Genomic DNA, 19,487 nt, shown 5'->3' on the forward strand with positions numbered 1-19,487 from the left:
CTCTCTCTCCCCCTCCCCCTCCCCCTCCCCCTCCCCCTCCCTCTTCCTCTCCCTACCTTTGCTCCAGGGATGAAAAATGCTCAGACAGCTTTATAAACTTATTAGCTAGCCTGTATCAGCTAGCATCCACCAGCCTCCTTGGCTATCTCCCAGTGGTGGAGGCCACTGGATCTTGCTTCCCCAAGACCTTACAGTTGTTCTGTGCTCCTCCTTCCAAAGCCTGGCCGAAAAACCCTTCCCTTTCCCTGGGTCTCTTTTTCCTCCTGGGATGCAGAATTCCCACCTGTCCCTTCTGTCCAGCAAGTGGCCTCCTTTATTGACTTTTATTGACCTCTTTGATTGAACAAATCAAGAACCAATTAGGGAGCCAGACTTTAGTATCAGCACCTCTCCCTACAGTGGTGCACATGGGAAGATGCACATGGAAAGATGGCCATTTAGACAGTAAACTGAGTTGACACAGTAATGAAGGTGGCATGTAGTACTGAGGACCCAGCTCCCAAGGTATGACCCTAATTCCAGAACTTCTGACCTGTCTCTCTACTGGCCTTAGTCCAGAGGTCTAGATGACAAGGTGCCTCTGAAGGCCCCAGCACAGTGCTGGAGGCCCAGAGGCTTCTTGGGGTTCCGACTGCATGACTTCATCCTTCCATCTCTGCACGTCTCTCTCCACAGGCAGGAGAACTCCACTCTCTATATCAGTTTCACCCCTAAAGGTCCCAAGACCCAACAAGTCCAGCATGTCTACCAGGTATGAGCTTCCGAAAGGAAGGATCCTCAAAGGCACACTTTATTTTTAAAAATTTTATCTATTTTTATAATGTATTTGTATTTTGACTGTATGTATGTCTGTGCACCACTTGCATGCCTGGTGCCTTCAGAGGCCAGAAGAAGGTGTTGTGTCCTCTGGAACTGGTGTTATAGATGGACGGGAACTGCCATGTGGGTGCTTGGAACTGAATCTGAGTCCTTTAGAAGAGCAGCCAGTGCTCTTTACCAAAAGCACTAGGACAGGGCCAGATGTGGTCTGTCATGATGCACTGCCTAGCTAACAACAGCCCTAGAACTCACCCAGGCAGTGCCTCAGGTCACATGGGGTGGTTGGCAGTCAGGGAGGCACCATTCAAGCTCTGCAGTCTCTGCCCTTTTCCAGGTGAGGATTCAGCCATCTGCCTATGACCACAACATGCCCACACTAGAGGCCTTGGTTGGGGTGCCCTGGCCTCACAGTGAGGACCCCATCACATACACATGGAGTGTACAGACGGTGAGTACCACTTAGAAGAGGGCCAAGTGAGCTGCTCCATGGTGGGAAACAACCGCACTGAACTGCTAGGTGTAGGAAGGCAGTGTGGGTGTCTGGATTAGACAAGGGTTGTCTTGGGGAAGAGAATGGAGATGCCTGAGTTCTGTGAGGTAGGAAGTGGTCTCAGATCTACTGGAGACCCCCACTTCCAATTCCTAGGATCCCCTTGTCACTTGCCACAGCGAGGACCTGAAGAGGCCGTCCAGCGAAGCTGAGGTATGAGTGTGTGAGCTGAGGAATCAGGGGTGGGGGGTGGGCAGTCAGCTGGGGACAGTGGGCCTGGCTGACTGCTGACTGATGCTCTTGACCACAGCAGCCTTGTCTGCCTGGAGTCCAGTTCCGCTGTCCAATTGTCTTCAGGCGGGAGATCCTCATCCAAGTGACGGGGACCGTGGAACTCTCCAAGGAAATCAAGGTAGCACCTAATTGTAGTTGCCCGTGAGGTTCCGTTTGCCTCAGGAGTGGTGGGGATGGGCTTCCCACATGAGCTCCATCCATTTGTCTTTTCCTGAGAAAACACCCAGGTTTGCGCAGCTGCAAACCAGCAACAGCAAAGCCATCTGGATTTGTTTGAAGTTTGTAGGGTTGTTTGTTTGTTTGTTTGTTTGTTTTTGTGGTGGAGGTTTTTTTATTTATTTCTTTTCCTTTGGTTTTGGTTCTGGAAAACAATATTTCTATGCCACGCTGGAAATCTCTAAATAGACCAGGCTGGCCTAGAACTCACCGAGATTGACCTGCCTCTGCCTCCTGAGGGTGGGATTAAAGACTAGGTAAACTTCCACACTTAGCTTTGCTTTTGAGTTATGGTCTCATTGGGGAGCCAGACTAGCTGGCAACTCAGGATCTTCTAACCTTAGCCTTCCAAGAACTGGGGTTAGAGCTGGGTACCATCACACTTGTATACCAAGGGTACTCCCTTCTGACTGCAAGGAATGAGTGACACGTTAGACCATCACAGTGGAGAAATAAGATGAGGCAGAGAATGGGATCCCCTCACTAGGATTTCTTCCCCTCCTTCCCTGTGCAAACGGACCCAAGTCCAGGGTCTCAGACCCATGCTGACGGACACTCTGCTCCCTCCACAGGCCTCCTCCACACTCAGCCTCTGCAGCTCACTCTCCGTCTCCTTCAACAGCAGCAAGCATTTCCATTTGTATGGCAGCAAAGCCTCCGAGGCCCAGGTATGTACCTCAGAAGCCAAGACCAGGCAGCAGAGAGGTTCGGGGACCCCATGTACAGCTCATGGAGAGGGAGAAGGGGAGCCTGGCCCAGTCAGACCCTAATCTACTCCAAATCCTTGGGAAGCATGAGGTCCCACCTCACTGAGAAACAAGCCACTCCAGGCTTGTCTGAGCTGCCAGAGACTCAGGTCGAAAGATCAGTGCAGTGGTACCTTAGCAGAGGGCCACCGACATCAGTGAGTGGAGAGCAGTGACCACAGAGGCCCAGAGTTCAGGCAGCTCTGTGTGGCCAGAGATGTCTCTAAACACAGAGAGTGGGGTCTTCGGGGCTTTGAATGCCCAGCTGAGCCACTTCCTCCTGGGGCCGATGGCAAGTTATGGAAGTCTCAGGGCAGCATGTGGTACACATGGCCAAATGACTTGTGAGTACAGAGGGTGACACATTTGTGGGAGAGGGTCTGGGGCCAGAGCCCAATGCTGTGGTGCAACCCACACATAGGAAGTGAGATGGGATGGAGCAGGCACACGGCGGGGGGGGGGGGCTTTAGGGGGGGGAGGTTTTTAGGGTGGGTGGGCTGTTTCTGCCCTCAGCCAGCTCTCCTTCCCAGGTCCTCGTGAAGGTTGACCTGATCCACGAGAAGGAGATGCTTCACGTGTACGTACTCAGCGGCATTGGGGGCCTCGTGCTTCTGTTCCTGATTTTCCTGGCGCTCTACAAGGTACGAGCTTTCAGATGGTTAAGCTGGGGGCAAAGAAGAGACATTGGCATGGACCAGGAGGAGCGTGCTGGGCCAGGGAGGCTAAGAGCCCAAACAAGTCTCAGCTCACTCCACAGACCCCAAGTACAAGTGAGAGAGACTTCCCCATCACTAAGGTTAACACTGGCCCAGCCAGGACTGAGGGAGGAGAGAAAAAGGAGACGCCCATATACTGAGGACCTTCTGATAGCAGAGACCGCACTAGGCCCTGTGAAACAGAGATGTGTAATATATACATAGTCCTCACTCATGTGAGGGTCACAGTCAACACTCAGGACATGGACATGAACGAGCTTAATGAGGGCTAGACCAGAGTCTGTCTACTCTGGAACCTGTAATGGAGACGCCAGCTTAAGCTGGTGGGCCACCAAGAAGAGGTGACACTTGAAGTGAAATTTAGACACGTGAAAATCAGAGGTGAAGAGGGGCAGAGGACCGATGGCCCATGAAAAAGGAGCGGAAGTTTCAGAAAAGAAGTAGGGTTCAGTGATGCACCCCTGCAAGCCTAGCACTTGGGGTCGGAGGTAGAATCTCTGCAAGTTCAAGGTCAGCGTGAGGTGCCTCAAAAGATAAGGGCGAGGGGCTGGAGAGATGGCTCCGCTGGTAAGAGCACTGGCTGCTCTTCCAAAGGACCTGAGTTCAATTCTCAGCACCCACACGGCAGCTCACAACTGTCTCTAAGCACCAAGAGACCCAACGCTCTCCCATGGACATTCATGCAGGCAAAATAACCATGTGCATAAAAATAAATAACTTTTAAAAAGATATGGGAGAGGTGGGGAGAGAGACAAAAATGGGGTAGAGCCACCCAGCGGACTGGGCCTTGAGTCTTCCACTTCATGCCTTGTCCTGCTGCCCCTCTCCCCATGGCCACCACCAGCTCTGCCTCCTTCTGAACTTGGTTAGTTTCCTGCTGTCCCACTGCTCTGTCTTTTATTAACAATGTTCCTATTAGGATTGTGTAAAATCTACACATTTACATATACCTAAACTTTGTGAAAAAACAGATGTTGTTAAAAAAAAAGTGTGTCTCCGCACTTGTACAAGTGTTACTTAGAATTAATTCTCAGAGATGGGAAAACTGGAGCACACGCGCGCACACAGTTTTAAGCTTCCAGGAGAGTATACCCAGCACATATTAAGCACTACACTATTGATTTTTTAAAGAGGTTTATTTATTTACTTTATGTATATGAGTACACTGTAACTGTCTTCAGACACACCAGAAGATGGCATTGGATCCTGTTAAAGATGGTTGTGAGCCACCATGTGGTTGCTGGGAATTGAACTCAAGACCACTGAAAGGCAGTGAGTGCTCTTAACTGCTGAGCCATCTCTCCAGCCCCCGATTCTTCCTAGTAGAAGATATTGACAAATTCCCCACCTGAGATCTAAGAGCCTCAGTGGTAGAGCAGTTGGCAAGCATGCAGAAAGCCCTGAGTTCCGTTCTTAGTGCTGAAAAGAAATATCACCTGCTTAAAAGATTTATATGTGACTTGTATGCATACCTTGTATATGAAGGATCCCAGGGAGGGTGGTTAGAAGAGAGAGTCAGATCTCCTGGAATTATGGGAGGGGCTGGGAACTGAACTCAGCTCCTCTGCAAAAGCGTTAGCCACTCTTGACTGTTGTGCCATCTCTCCAAACTAGGTTTGTGTTTTGTTTATTGTTTTGTTTTCTGAGACAGGCTTGGGGTTGCTTTTATAATTGCTGAAATTATCTCAAACTCTTGACCCCCCCCCCTGCCTCCACCTCCCTAGTGCCCGCAACACAGGCCTGCACCACCGCACCTGACTTTATGCAGTCCTGGAAATCAGCTTGTATGCTAGGCAAGCACTCTACCAACTGAGCCACAGCACTAGCCTAGTGACATTTTTTATTGTTGGTTTGGTTTGGTTTTGTGTAGACACAGTTTTTTTTCTGTGTAGCCCTGGCTTTCCTGAAACTCACTCTGTAGACCAGGCTGGCCTTGAACTCAGAGATCCACCTGCCTCTCCCTCCTGAGTGCTGGGGTTACAGGTGAGCCACCATCCCACAGCTCTACAGGAGGTTTTTTTTTTTTTGTTTTGTTTTTTGTTTTTTGAGAGTATCAGCATGTAGGCCAAATGGCTAAAACTCAAGATCCTCTGGCCTCTCCTGCTGAATGCTGAGATTATGAGCTCGGGCAACTATGCCTGCCTGAAACATGGCATTCACATGAGTGGAAAGAATAAATTATCAAACTTAAAGCTTTTTAAAATATTCACAAGATTTATAAAACCATATTTCTTTACCTTTATTCGTTTGGGGGGACATGGGGACAGTGTCTCACTGTGTAGTCCTAGCTGCCTAGAACTTCTAATGTAGATCAGGCTGGCCCTGAGCTCATAGAAATCTTCCTGCCTCTGATTCCAGAGTGCTGACTTTAAAGACATGTACCACCACACCCATGTTTTTTATTTTATTTTATTTTATTTTATTATTTTTGTGGGCTGGAAAGTTGACTCAGTGGTTGAGAGTAATTGCTGTTCTCACAAAGGATGAAAGTTTGATTCCCAGCCCCCACTTGGAGGCTCACCACCTCCTTACACACCAGGCATGCATTTGGTGCACAGATATGCATGCACACAATAATAAAAATAAATCTAAAATTTAAACCTTTTGTTATTGGTGGGGAGTGGGGGGGGGGCTACCATAGTGCACAGGTGGGGGTCAGGGGACAACTTTGAAGGGTCTGTTCTCTCCTTCCACTGTGGCTCTTGGACCTAAATTCAAGCGGTCAGGCTTGTATGGCAAGTGTTCTGACTCACTGAACCATCTTACGGCTGCTGTTGTTGTTGTTGTTTTTTTTGGTTTTTTGTTTTGTTTGTTTTGTTTTTGAGACAGGCTGTTTCTGTGTAACAGAGCCCTGGCTATCCTAGACTCACTTCATAGACCCAGGACGGCTTTGAATTCACAGAGATCCACCTGTCTCTGCCTCCCGAGTGCTGGGATTAGAGGCGTGCACCACCACACCTGGCCTCACTGCTTCTTAAAAAGAAATATTTCTGAGAATCAAACATACAGATCTCTTCCTGTCCCTGGAGCAGATGCCACCGACTGTGGTGTATCCCGTTTGTCTGCGTAGGATCTCTTTACACCTGGCAGGGGCAGCTGGTCTGGTCATCTGCCCACTCTCTCTGTGCTTCTGGCAGGTTGGCTTCTTCAAACGGAACCTGAAGGAGAAGATGGAGGCTGATGGAGGTGTTCCAAATGGAAGCCCTCCAGAAGACACTGACCCTCTGGCAGTACCTGGGGAAGAGACCAAAGATATGGGCTGTCTAGAGCCCCTCCGGGAGAGTGACAAGGACTAAGGCCTAGGTCTGATACACTGACAGCCCAGGAATAGACTTGAGAGCCCTGGCTCTGACCAGCTTCAGTCACATGCCACCGTGTATCCTGTCCTTCACTAGTCATTGCTGTTCCTAGTCCTCAGTTTTCCCATCTCGAGCATAGAACTCATTCCTATGTTATCTACAGGTGCCTGGCAAGTAGGCTGATGAAGGCCAAGAGGGCCATCGGTGAAGCCTGTCTTCTGCTAGCCTGCCTTGTCCCTCTGAGAGAATCTTTGAAATAAACTCGGAGAAACTGCCATCTCAGGACCCAGTAATACCCCAGCCTTCCCAACTTCCCTCAGCTGTCCCTACCTCCTGGATCTGCCCCACACTCTCTCCTGCCTAGAGTCTAGCCTGGACTCTGCTGCCAGACAGCAGATCACATCTGTGTCACTGCATGGCTACTGCAGATGCCTTCTTGAGTCAGTGACAGCATTCCTTAATGAGCCTTAGGTCTTATAAAGCCAGGCCCCAGTGGCCTCCCCAGCCTCTGCTGGAGATGACCCACCTCTCTTTCCCAGGCTGCAGCTACTATGCCAGCCTTTCCCAGAGTCTTTCTCCTTCCTGCATTGCTGTATTTGAGCTCATGTCCTCTTCCCCTGGACTGTTTCTGCCTCCTCCTGTCCTGACTAAGGAGGGTTCCACGCTGTGCACCTTGCACCAGCCTGTCCTTGCCTCTGTCCACCAAGTTATATTTCTTCTCTCTTTGATGACTTAGTTCATTTCTACCTATCACTGAGCTCCTTCAGGTTAGGGTATTCTTTCTGTTCACCTTGGGACGCTCTGGTGACATCATAGGCTAGGGAGCGATATACTAGGTGTAGTTTCACTGAATTGATGGAGGCTCTGGTAGAGAAATAGCTTGGGTGGGCCCCAGCATTGCATCCTTCAGGGCTCTGCCTTTCCAGGCTCCATCACACCCCGTAAAGCGTAAAAGTGGTTCAAGGAGCTCCATACAAAGCACGTGTGTGGCCGTTTGACTGACAAATGTCCCACACAAGCTCAGGCATCTAAACGCTTGGTCCCCGTTGGTGGCTCAGAGAGGCCACGGGGAGGCACAGCCTTGCTTGAAGAAGCACGGAAGGGTGGTGAGGGTTTACAGAGTGCAAGTTCACTCCCAGCTTCATACAGTTGATTGCTTACTCTCTCCGCTTCCCGCTGTCTTGCCTGCTTCTGGCTGCTGTGTGTCTTTGTCATAAAAAGACTCTTAAACTCTCTGGAATCATACGCCCAAATAAACTTACTTGAGTGTGCTAGTTTACCATAGCAACAGAAAAAGTAGCTAATACAGCATGCTTGTATCTGCTTATGCAGTAGGTGTGGAATTCTGTCCGCCTCTGATGGTTTCGTGCTAGTGCAGTGCTTATTTAAATGAATATATTTCCTCAAATGCTGTACCAAATAGAACCAAAATTATCAACTCTGCTTCTCTTCTTCTGTATTAGGGTTGGGTTTTTTGTTTTGTTTTATGTTTTGTTTTCTGCAATAAAGCACCCTAAAGAAAGCAGCTTATGGGGAAAGGTTTGTGTGTTCACTTCCTCCCACTGCGGCCCCATGTCCTGGGCTTTGGCTGTGGTACTGGTCTTGGGGTCCAGCTGTAGTCCCGCATCCTCCATTTCCTCTCAGCGAGTCCAGGTGCTGTTGCACACCAGGCTGGAGGGATGAAGTCTGGAATGTGTAGGGTCTGCAGAACCACCTGATAGTGCCGGCCAGGAGAAGGCCTTCTCAGAGGGTCTTAGTGTTGCAGCTCATTTAGATGATACTCAATGAGAAAGCTCTATTAGATGATGTCCAGTGGACAGCTGATGCACATACACTTTATTCGCAGTGATCAAGGGCTATATATGAACCTTAGAGAGCGGGAAGGAGTTTTCAGGGTGAATGTAAAATCATTGGTTGGCGCTTAATGTATTGCGAATGCCTCATTTACATGGAAAGGCATTCCAGGGATCCAGCTACTTATTGCATTGGTTCTCAGGATAGAGGAAGTTGAACTTGTAAGTTGGCCAAGAACTAGGTGACCTTTTTGGATAGAAGATTGGGGTCCTGCTCCTTAGATCAGGCAGAGAAGGTGAAGCCCTGCTGGTAAAGGGAGTCCTCTGTTTTGCACCTGGCTCAAAGGAGCTATCTGCACATGGTAGACTTCGACCTTAAGTAACCTGGTTTCCCAACAGTTTATTTTGGCTTACACTTTCAGGGTGGCTGTAAGTCATTGTGTTGGGAAGGCATGTGCCGGGAAGGCATGTGCCAGGAACATGAGTGTCGTCCCACTGAATGGGAATTCTGGAAGCAGAGCGCAAACAGGATGTGGAGGAAGATATAAAATCTCAAAACCCACCCAGGAACTACCCCCTTCAATGAGGCCCCACCTCCTGAAGTTCCCATATCCTTCCTAAACAATATCACCAGCTGGGGACCATGTGTTCAAATACATGAACCTAGGGATGAAATGTTTCATTCAGATCCCAACATTTCTCTCCCGCTTTGCCATCATGAATCTCAGGTAGTTAACCTTGACCTGAAGCTAACATTGTGGGGTAATTCCAGACAGAAGCATAGAGAAAGTCTAAATAGAAGAAGATGCAAAGAAAAACCTGGCAGTTCTTTGGGAAATAGGAATAAGTAACCTGGAAAAATGCTTCTGCAGTTGGGAACACATACTGCTACTCACGGGACCTGAGTTCAGTTTCCTGCACACATGTTAGACAACTTGCTTCTAGCTTGCCTCCAAGGGGATGTGACACCTCTGACTTCTGAGGGTACCTGCACTTACACAGAGACATACATATACATGATTAAAAATAATAAACCTTCAAAATATGGGGATAATACATGCTGGGAATGATGGCACCACCAGTTATTACACCACCTGAGAGGCTGAGGGAGAAAGATCTGGAATTCCCGGCCACCGTGGGCTATTTGACCAAACTAAAAGAGAGGAGGCTACTAGGACCTGGAGGTTCAGCTCAGGAGTAGGAGCTTGCCTGATGTTCATGAGTTCCTGGGTCTGTCCACATACTGAAGAACAGAGGCAAGGATGCAAGGGGACTCAGCTTTTATTTAAAGCAATATGGATGCCCTTGAAACCTATAAGCCATAGAAAGACAGTCACTAATACTCTTCTGTGGTCAGCAGGACCCCCCAGAGAATGGATACCAGAACTGGGAAAAGAGAAAATTGCCCACCCATACAGAAAAGCGTCAAGAGATTCCCCAGGCAGTGACCTTTGATGGTCTTCTTCTGCCTCCAGGGAGTACATGTGCCATGTGGGCCCTAGGAAAGGAGAATGAAGAGGTCAAAGACCAGCCTTGCACAGTGGTGCGTGCCTGTAATCCCAGCAATATGGAAGACAGAGTCTGGAGGAGTGAGTTCAAGTCTTGCCTGTTTTGCACAAAGTCCCTGGGGGGTAATAAATTGGACGGGATATGGTGGGTCATTTGTCTAATCTCAGCACTCGTGAGGCAGAGGCAGGCAAATCTCTGTGAGTTTGGAGTCAACCTGGTCCGTATAGTCAGTTCCAGGCCAGTCAGGACTGCATAGTGAAACCCCGTCTAAAACAAAAACAACAAACAAAAAGCTGTGCACAGTGCTGTCAATATTAAACAAGACTGCTTAGCACTGTTCCTGGCTTGAACTTGCCAACAGGGTCAAACAACAACCATTCCTTGTGTAGGGCAGTGCACCACAGATAACGTGGGATCTTGAACAGCTTGACTTAGTGTTGGACCCTGTCTTAGTCAGGGTTTCTATTCCTGCACAAACATCACGACCAAGTAGCAAGTTGGGGAGGAAAGGGTTTATTCCGCTTACACTTCCACATTGCTGTTCATCACCAAAGGAAGTCAGGACTGGAACTCAAGCAGGTCAGGAAGCAGGAGCTGATGCAGAGGCCATGGAGGGATGTTCTTTACTGGCTTGCTTCCCCTGGATTTCTCAGCTTGCTTTCTTATAGAACCCAGGATCACCAGCCCAGGGATGGCACCACCCACAATACACCATCTCATCCTTGCTCACTAATTGAGAAAATGCCTTACAGCTGGATCTCATGGAGGCATTTCCTCAAGGGAGGCTCCTTTCTCTGTGATAACTCCAGCTTGTGTCAAGCTGACACACAAAACCGGCCAGTACAGACCTAGAGTTCTCAGAGTTCTTTCATGACCTTGTGGTGGACTTCTGGGAAATGTGCCCTGACAGGGTTGCTCTACTCCAGACTGGTCTGGCGGTCCCTCAGGGGCTGCATGAAAAAAAGAAGTGGAGTCTGAACAGCTCTGCCCCACGAGCATCTGTTTGATCTGTTTTTAGATACAGTCCGATCTCTGTCCTCAGGTTTCATATCTGCCAAGTCAACCAACCACAAGTTGAAAGTGTTCAGGACCTGAGGATGTAGGTTAGTGGTAAGGCAAGTATCTGGCATGCTGAGTCCCTGGTTTTGCTCTTCAGCACCTCCAAAAAATACATTTAAATGTATACCAAATTCCTTTCCTCATCATTATTCCCTGACAGAGTAAATTAACTATGGAGCACTTGTGCTATGCTAGTGTTTAGAAGAATCTGGAACTAAGTAGAAGTGCAAGGGTGGAGTTGGGATGTGACTTAGTGGCAGAGCTCACAAAGGGTGTTGTGTTCCATTTCCAACATCACCAACAATCAGTGTTAGGGAGAGCGTGCCCAAGTCAACTGCAGGAACCACAACAATGTTTATGATGACCTTGAGCAGCCTGTGATCTTGGTGTCACAGAGTGGATCGCCCCCACGCCCAGATACCAAGAGACACGTAATGTGGAGGACCTGTGCACACAAGCTATTTCTTTTCAAATAAGTGCCCCCCCATACCCTTTGCCTATGCCTCCCAGCTTTCAAGGGCCTACAAACATGTTTAGAAACTAAATTTAAAACCTGTTCTGGGGGGGGTGGGAAACTGGAGAGATGGCTTAGTAGTTAAGAACACTTGCTGTTCTTGCAGAGGACAACCACCTGTAATAGTTCCAGAGGATCCAATGTCCTCTTTTAGGCCCCTCAGGTACTCAGATACATAAAATAAAAACTATATAAATATATATATATATAAAATAAATTTTAAAAATATGTTCAGGAGCCAAGGGCATGTTGCTAAAATTCCTTCCCAGGGGAGAACAACACCCACCCTTCCATCTCCTGAGGTTCCAACCACAAACTGAGGCATTAATTCACCAGAGTTCACTCTGGAGAACCAATGAGTTTAGTGGACATATTTACAGAGCACAGGTGAGGGGTGCTTACCGAAGTGTGGGTGCTCCTCCTAAACACAGACTGAACATCAAAGTCTTAATGTAGCAGGAATTACAGCTTTCCCACATAGGTATACAGAACTGCCAACCCCAGACTCTGCAGGCTTATATATTGTAGCTTCTCCCTATGAGGCCATGTGCAATTAGGGCACAGTTTTATACAACAGGTGGTGTGGAGCAGCTCGGTGCTCAGGTGAGGGTCCCCGGCTCTCCCCAGCCCTCTATGAAGCCCAGCTGCAACACTTTTTTGAAAGTGGGCTCAGCTGAAGACAGAGTCTGTTTGGCTCAGGGTATAAACATGTTCTAGGCACCTGCTACCGAGCCTGAAAACCTGAGTTAACTCCTGGGATCCACGGGGTGGAGAGAGAACAGACCCCTGCAAACAGTCCTCTAACCTCCACAAGTGACCCACAAGCCATGTCATGTCTGTTAGGGGTTATCTACCAGAGCAGACTGCTTGGACATGGGTTAAGCCAATAAAAGTCTTTATTAGCCGCCCGGTGACTACACTGGGAGTTTGGGATCCCAGGGTAGCCCAAGCCTTTCTCATGGTGGGCTTTTAGCATAAAAACATGGTCTGGGTTGACCAGAACAGTTAGCCAGAGGTGTAATTTAAGAAACAAAAACTCTGCCGGGCAGTGGTGGTGCACGCCTTTAATTCCAGCATTTGGGAGGCAGAGGCAGGTGGATTTCTGAGTTCGAGGCTAACCTGGTCTACAGAGTGAGTTCCAGGACAGCCAGGGCTATACAGAGAAACCCTGTCAAAAAAAAAAAAAAAAAAAGCCAAAACTCAAGGTTAGTGCATTCAGAGGCTCTCCTAGAACTCTGGACTTCAGTGGATTCGTTCCTTGTTTTAGTTTTGGCAGGTGGTGCTGTCCACATGCTGAGTTTTACAGCCTGAATGATACTTCCATCATGGAGTCAGTTGTGCTAAGGTCTGTGGCCTTGTTACAAAGCCCATGCCACATATATAATCCATATAAGTGATAGGCTAAAAGATAAAAATCTCAGAGCTGAAGAGATGTCTTGATGGTCAAGAACTCTTGTTGTACCAACTCATTAGGAAGAAACTTCTGGCCGAGAGACAAAAAGCACTGGACCCAGCTTTAGTTCTCAGCTTCATCTGCAATTCCAGCTCCAGAGGGGCCACGCCCTCTTCTCTCTGCTGGCTCCAGGGACATTCTTATTATACACACACTTACTGTGTGTGTGCGCGCAGGCAAAACACTCATACATATAAAAAAAATAAAATTTATAAAATCAAAAATTGACTCCAAGGAAGCCAGAGAGCTCTGCCTGAAACCCCAGCCCTTGAGAAGTAGAGGCAAGAGAGCTGCCATGAGTTCAAGGTTACCCTGGGTAAAGTCCAGGCTAACCTAGGCCTGTCTCAAAAACAAAGCAAAACGAAACAAACAACAATAAAAACCCAGAAAATAAAAATGCTTTGTTTTTGAGATGGTTTCTCTGTGTAGCCCTAGCTGTCCTGGAACTCATGAGATTCGTCTGCTAAAGGTGTATACCACTACCACTTATCAAAAAGATGCATTTTCTACCAGAACACATAGACAGTTAAATCTCTGTGAAGTTGAGGCCTGCCTGGTCTACATTGGGAATTCCAGGTTAAATAATACTAAATAGTGAGACTATATAAAAAATTAATTAAAAAATACATACTTGAGCCAGGCAGTGGTGGTGCACACCTTTAATCCCAGCACTTGGGAGGCAGAGGCAGGCAGATTTCTGAGTTCGAGGCCAGCCTGGTCTACACAGTGAGTTCAAGGCCAGCCTGGTCTACAGAGCTGCAGAACAGCCAGGGCTACATATTTCAAAAACCAAAACCAACCAACCAAATGAAATAAACAAAAGTATTTGAAGCTGCAGATGTCTCTCAGCACTAGAACAGTTGTCCAACAAACGCCACATCCCGCACTCAAGCTCCTGTACCGCAATAAATCCAAATATAAAATAAATAAATCCAAATATAAAATGATAGAGTTGAATGTTTAAAAGCCAAGCATAATGATGCATGCGTCAGAGGTAGGTGGATTTCTGTGAGTTTGAGGCCAGCCTGGTTTACACAGAGTGTACCAGCTCAGCTGGGGCTACACAGAAAGACCCTATCTCAAAATAAAATGAAATAAAATAAAATAAAATTGCCTGGTATGAAGTCTTTGATGTAGCTCCATTGGTAGAGTGCAGAAGTTGTAACTGCCAGTCTAAGCAGGTAAGCAGGGGACTAATGTAGTTAACGGGACTCCCCTGCCCTGGGGTTGATCCCAACCTTACATAAACTGGGCATGGTGCTGCACACTTGTGCTCCTAGCACTTAGACTTCAGCAGTAAGAGCTTGAGCTCCAGGCCAGGGTGAGTTATATAGTGACATACCGTTTCAAGGAGGAAGGAGGGGAGGAAGGGCAGGGGGAAGGAGGGAAAGAGAGGAGGCGGCAGCTGCAACAGAGGCCTGCTTGCATGAAGTTCATAAAGGCCCTTCAGTTACTGTAAGAGTTCACTAGAACAATAATGGTCTACTTTAACTTTGAAAACCAGGCAGATGGAATTGGACCATGTGGTTCCTTCCAGCGGTGCGGACCGTGACCGGCTGGGTGGAAACGGCCTTAGGAGCTTTGCTTTTATGAGTTTGAAGGCCCTAAGCATGGGAATGTCACCAGGTCCAAGGACCAAGGACACTCAAAATGTGCCGATGCGGCCAAGCGCTGAGGTGGAGCTAGGTAAATGGAGTGTGAAGGTCAAATCTGGTCTTAGACACACAGTGCCTAAACAGTCACTGCCCTCTGTGGCTGCCTGTGTCCACTTCTGTGAAACAGGAGCAAACTCTGATGCTTCAGCAGGCCCTCCCAGTAGGCACTGCCTCAAAATGTGCTCCCAAAAGATTCCCCATGGTGTGGCCTGCTCTCTTCTGCTAAGGTGACAAATGCCCATACTCTAGAATCCTCCATTCTCACCGATTATAAGTCTGCATCAGCCTGAGTCTGGAACTTGGATGGGAAAACGGGGTAGATGCAAGGTGGCCCCTTCAACTGATACACGGTACCAGGGAAAGCAGACCAACCATGCCCAGCTGGTCACACTGGCTGGTAAAGGGGCTGGAGAAGTGTTTCCATATTCTTGGTCAAACAAGTACCTGGCCTCCTCTTTGAGTGGAGCTGAAGTGCAGCTGCCTGCTCCAGTCTCAAGAGCCTAGACAGAAGATCTAGCCAGGTGGTGGTGGCGCACACCTTTAATCCCAGCACCTGGGAGGCAGGGGCAGGCGGATTTCTGAGTTCAAGGCCAGGCTGGTCTACAAAGTGAGTTCCAGGACAGCCAGGGCTACACAGAGAAACCCTGTCTCGAAAAACAAAAAAAAACAAAAACAAAAAAAAAATGGAGAGAGAGAGAGAGAGAGAGAAGAGAAGAGAAGAGGAGAGGAGAGGAGGGGAGGGGAGGGGAGGGGAGGGGAGGGGAGGGGAGGGGAGGGGAGAGGAGAGAAGAGATCAGATCTACTGATGATCTACTGGAGGTGCCTGGAAGTGCTAACTCAGGTACAGGGTGGGATTAAGCCAACACTCGATGGGGAGCAGTCACACCTAGGTATGAGCACCCCCATGTGGTTTTCTGACAGAAGCACAGACTTTTAGTTTAGGGAGAGCTGAGAAGTGTTTCACACCTCCTACAATCAGTCCCTTTGAGTCTGTGCAGCATGCAAAAGCACGTGAGCTTTGGTGCCCATGGGCAAATAAACCATTCTCTGAACTTCGAATGCGAAGATCTCACTAACCCACTGATCATAAAAGCACTTCTGGGGCAGTACCCTGGCAAGGCCTCAGCAGCTGCAGCTCTGACTGCTATCTCCCACTGCTCAGGGAACTGTCCACATACACATCTTAAGGACGAATCTCTTACCACATAAAAGGTTTATTGAACTCACAGGGCTCCAAAACCTGAGGAAGACAAGGCAGTTTACTCTGAGATCCAGACCCTACCCTTGGGCCTCACTCCCCACTGCCTACCCTTTGCCCTCTTCCTGGTTTCACAAGGGTCTCAGCAGCTACCAATCTAAGCTACCCTACTCTAACTGACACTCCCTTGCCCTCCCCCCTCCCCATCTAGTACTTTGCCAGAACAGGGCCTCCCAGATAAAGAGCTCACTGCTGCTGAGGCAGACTTGCTCCTGGTGCCTGTCTGGCCTCCCTCCAACCCCTCCATAGCCCAACTCTCATACTTCTTGAGGGCATGTGACTTCCTGCACCCTGACCCATCTTCTAGAATATTTCGTCCTTCTATTCTCCACCAGCTTTTCCTCTATCCATAAATTCCTTGACCCCATCTCTTCTGCACACCACCTCCCCACCCGTGACTGGTTAACGGCGGCCGGCTGCGTGGGTCCGCTGGTGGCGGATGAGGTCGGAGCTCTGCGAGAAGGCCTTTCCACAGTCATCACACTTATAAGGTCGCTCCCCACTATGCACGCGATGGTGCTGTAGCAGCGTGGAGGAGCGACAGAAGCCCTTGCCACACACAGCGCAGCGGTACGGCCTCTCGCCTGTGTGGGAACGCTGGTGCTGAATGAGTGTAGAGGAGCGGTTGAAGGTCTTGCCACAATCGGGGCAGCTGTACGTGCGGCCTGGCAGGTGGGTGCGGGCATGGATGGCCAGAACTGAGCTCTGGCCGAAGCGCTTGCCGCACTCTGGGCACTTGAAGGGCTTTTCACGGGCGTGGCTGCGGGCGTGGGGGATAAGTGCTGACCGTTGGGAGAAGCTTTTGCCACAGATGCCACAGCTGAAAGGCCGTTGCCCAGTGTGCACCCTTTGGTGACTGCGCAGGGACGAGTTCTGGCTATAGCACTTGCCACACTCGGGGCAGCTGTAGGGCCTCTCGTGGCTGTGGGTGCGCTGGTGTCGCAGGAGGTAGGAGCTGTCGCCAAAGGCCTTCCCACAGTGTGGACATTTGTAGGGCTTCTGGCCAGAGTGGGTACGCTGGTGGCGGAGTAGGTAAGAGCTATCAGCGAAGGCCTTGCCGCACCTGGGACACTTGTAGGGCCGCTCGCCTGTATGCGTGCGCTGGTGTTTGATGAGGTCAGAGCTCTGGGAAAAGGCCTTGCTGCAAACCTCACATTTGTAAGGCTTCTCGCCGGTATGGATGCGCTGGTGCTGGATCAGGGTCGAGCCTCGTCCAAAGCTCTTCCCGCAGATGCCACAGATGTTAGGTCGAGGGCCTTGCCCACCCCTGGCCCGGCCACCCCTACGGCCTGGCCCACGCAGGGTTCCTGTCAGATTCAGTGGATTCTGGAGCATCTCAAACTGGGGTGCAGCCAGCAGAGCCCCCGAAGGCATGTCAAATGGAGGCAGCGCTCCTGTGGGCTGCTCCCCAAACCCTTGAGTAAAGGAATCCAGGGGGTGGACTCCTAGGGAGATGCTCAAGGGATTCTTTTCCTCGGGGCTCAGAGGCATCTCTGCACCTTCCTGGAATTTGGAACTTTGAGTTTCAAACTCAGGGCTATGGGTTTTGAACTCAGAATTCTGAACGCCATCTCCAGAGTTCTGCGGTTCATACCCGGGGCTCTGAGATTCATACCCTGGACTTTGAGATTCAAATTCGGGGCTCTTTGAACCGTACCCAGGGCTTTTGGGTTCATACCTAGGACTCCCAGGTTCACAGCCAGGGCTCCTGGGATGGCAGCCAGGGCTTCGGGGCTCATACTTAGGACTCTGGGATTCAAACTCCGGGCTCTGAGGATCTGATTCAGGACTTCTGGGTGCAAACTCAGGGCTTGGGGGCACAAACCCAGGGCTTCGGGATTCAAACCCTGGGCTTTCAGGCTCAAACCTGGGGCTCTGGGATTCAAATTCTGGGCTTTGTGGCTCAAACTCTGGGCTTTGGGGTTCAAGCCCAAAAGGTATTTCTTCAACTTCATAGTCCCCATTGCCTTCTCGCTGAGAAATTTCCCCTTCTTCATTCTCACTTGTGTTGCCTGCAGGATCTGAGAATTACAGAAAATCCAGATTGAATGGGGGTCTGGAAGGTCATTGGGTCCATTAATTGTCCCAAAATTCTCTTCCCACTCCCCAAGCAGGGTCATTGGCCCCTACAAGTGAGGTGACAAAATGTACCACCTCCCCTCTAAAGACCCGGGGCACTCAGTCTCCACCCTCCACCCCACTTCCAAGTGTTTAAGATTCCGGCCTTATTTCCCTCCCGCAGGCCACAGCCCAGTTTTCTGGCACACTCCTAAGAGGCGCGGTCCTTCCCTCACCTTTGAGAGACCCTTCGGGGCTGCCCACTGCGTTGGGACTGTGCACATCCCGGGACTCCAGGCCCCACGACGACGCCTCCCGCTCCATCCCTGCCAGTTCCCAGTGCGGCGGCGGTGGCGATGGCGGACGATCCTACGACCCAGTTCGAGTGCCTGGAGCCCCGAGCCCTCGCCACCCGCGCGTTCAGAGCCTCCGAGGAGACCGGGCGGCCTGGCTTCGGCCGCGAAGGCCGGACGTCTTGACCCTGGGCCTCTCCGGCCCCGCCCCTGTCCGCTGCCCCGCCCCCCTCCCAAGGTCCCCGATTGTCTCGTGGCCCTCACCGGCCCCCGCGCGTCGTGGCCTCGGAGGTGAGGGGCGAGGCGACTCCTCCGGCCGTCCCCCAGCCACAACTCCCAGCCCGAGACCCTCTAGTCTCGGCCCCTAGCCCCGGCCGGGCTACTGCGCCCCTGCCCCCTCCCCCCGCACAGGAAGTGTCCGTCCCTGGCCAGTTCCCCCCGCTGGCTCGCGCCGCGGCCTCTCTAGGAGCGGCTGGAGGTGGAAACTCGTTGGCATTAACCCTGGACTGGATCTCCCGGGCCTCGGGGGGTGGGGGCGACCCGACGCCCCGGAGCCGGCGGGAAGGGCAACAGCAGTTTGTGTGTCTGTATCGCGGGTCTCGGCCTAACCGGGGACCTGTCTGCAGGTTTCTCCGACCATGTGCTGGCTACTGAGTGTGGCCAAGGGCGAAGCGGCAAGTGAGACCAAGGTCAGCGAGAAGGAGCGACGCTTCCCGGCGCCAGCGGGGGAGGCGGCTAGCTCCTCGCCTCAGCCTCGGGGCACTCGGACTGGCACCGGGAACGCGGACGGACGCCCGTTTGACCGCACAACCAGGCTCTGGAGCCCAGAGCCTGCTAGCCCGCCGAGCTACGACAGTGACACCCGCGCCCACTCCCCCCTCCCTCGCCCTCCCCTCCCCCTCCGCGATGCGGGCTCGTTGCCAGAGAAACAGCTCCGCCTCCGCGCCGCGAGGCACCGCCCACTCCTCCCAGGATTGGTTGTTGGGGCCGGCTGTCTCTGCTTCACCGTGGTCCCGGGGTCACCGTGGGTCCGGGCCGTGTAGAGCAGAGGGCGTTCAGGCCATTCTAACAGGATGCCCGGAATGCCTGCGGGAGTGAGAGAGGGAGGCGCCGGGCGTCTCCTCGCGAGCTCGGCCTGCGCTTTGTAAACTTTCCCCTGAGCCGTTTGTCCTGTATTAGGAAGAATGGAAGCCTAGGGCTCTTAGGGTAGACACCCTTCCTCCTCTGCTTTTCTCCCTTCTCGTTTCTTCTGCTCTCAGGTTTTACAGGTGCTGAGGGGCCACTCCAGAGATACTAACATAGGACGACCTTTAAT

The 19,487-nt window shown here is 50.7% G+C and overlaps 2 protein-coding genes across 5 annotated transcripts in view; one reads left to right on the forward strand and one right to left on the reverse strand.

The window, feature by feature from the left end:
• Itgal (integrin alpha L) overlaps positions 1 to 8,104 on the forward strand; it is a 38,999-nt gene extending 30,895 nt beyond the window's left edge. For 2 of the 4 annotated variants that reach the window (NM_001253872.1, NM_001253873.1), the window contains exons 25-31: positions 676 to 751; positions 1,154 to 1,267; positions 1,466 to 1,522; positions 1,620 to 1,721; positions 2,392 to 2,487; positions 3,096 to 3,206; positions 6,419 to 8,104. In NM_001253872.1, coding sequence (NP_001240801.1) covers positions 676 to 751; positions 1,154 to 1,267; positions 1,466 to 1,522; positions 1,620 to 1,721; positions 2,392 to 2,487; positions 3,096 to 3,206; positions 6,419 to 6,577 — 715 coding nt within the window. In that variant the 3' untranslated portion in view covers positions 6,578 to 8,104. The remainder of the gene's footprint in view (positions 1 to 675; positions 752 to 1,153; positions 1,268 to 1,465; positions 1,523 to 1,619; positions 1,722 to 2,391; positions 2,488 to 3,095; positions 3,207 to 6,418) is intronic. The other 2 variants (NM_001253874.1, NM_008400.3) reach the window with 1 other exon arrangement.
• A 7,657-nt stretch (positions 8,105 to 15,761) lies between these two features.
• Zfp768 (zinc finger protein 768) lies at positions 15,762 to 18,281 on the reverse strand. Its single transcript, NM_146202.1, has 2 exons — positions 18,116 to 18,281; positions 15,762 to 17,842 (listed from the first exon to the last, which is right to left on the reverse strand). The coding sequence occupies exons 1-2, from the start codon at positions 18,201 to 18,203 to the stop codon at positions 16,224 to 16,226; spliced, it is 1,707 nt and encodes a 568-aa protein (NP_666314.1). The 5' UTR covers positions 18,204 to 18,281; the 3' UTR covers positions 15,762 to 16,223.
• Positions 18,282 to 19,487: the final 1,206 nt, after the last annotated feature.

This window comes from Mus musculus, chromosome 7, assembly GCF_000001635.26.
Source record: "Mus musculus strain C57BL/6J chromosome 7, GRCm38.p6 C57BL/6J".
NCBI classification, from domain to species: Eukaryota; Metazoa; Chordata; class Mammalia; order Rodentia; family Muridae; genus Mus; species Mus musculus.

Coding starts and splice junctions, on each gene's coding strand:
- Zfp768 (NM_146202.1), bottom strand. CDS start 18,203: ATGGAGCGGGAGGCGTCGTCGTGGGGCCTGGAGTCCCGGGATGTGCAC. Junction 17,843..18,115: donor CCCCGAAGGGTCTCTCAAAG/GTGAGGGAAGGA, acceptor TGTAATTCTCAG/ATCCTGCAGGCAACACAAGT.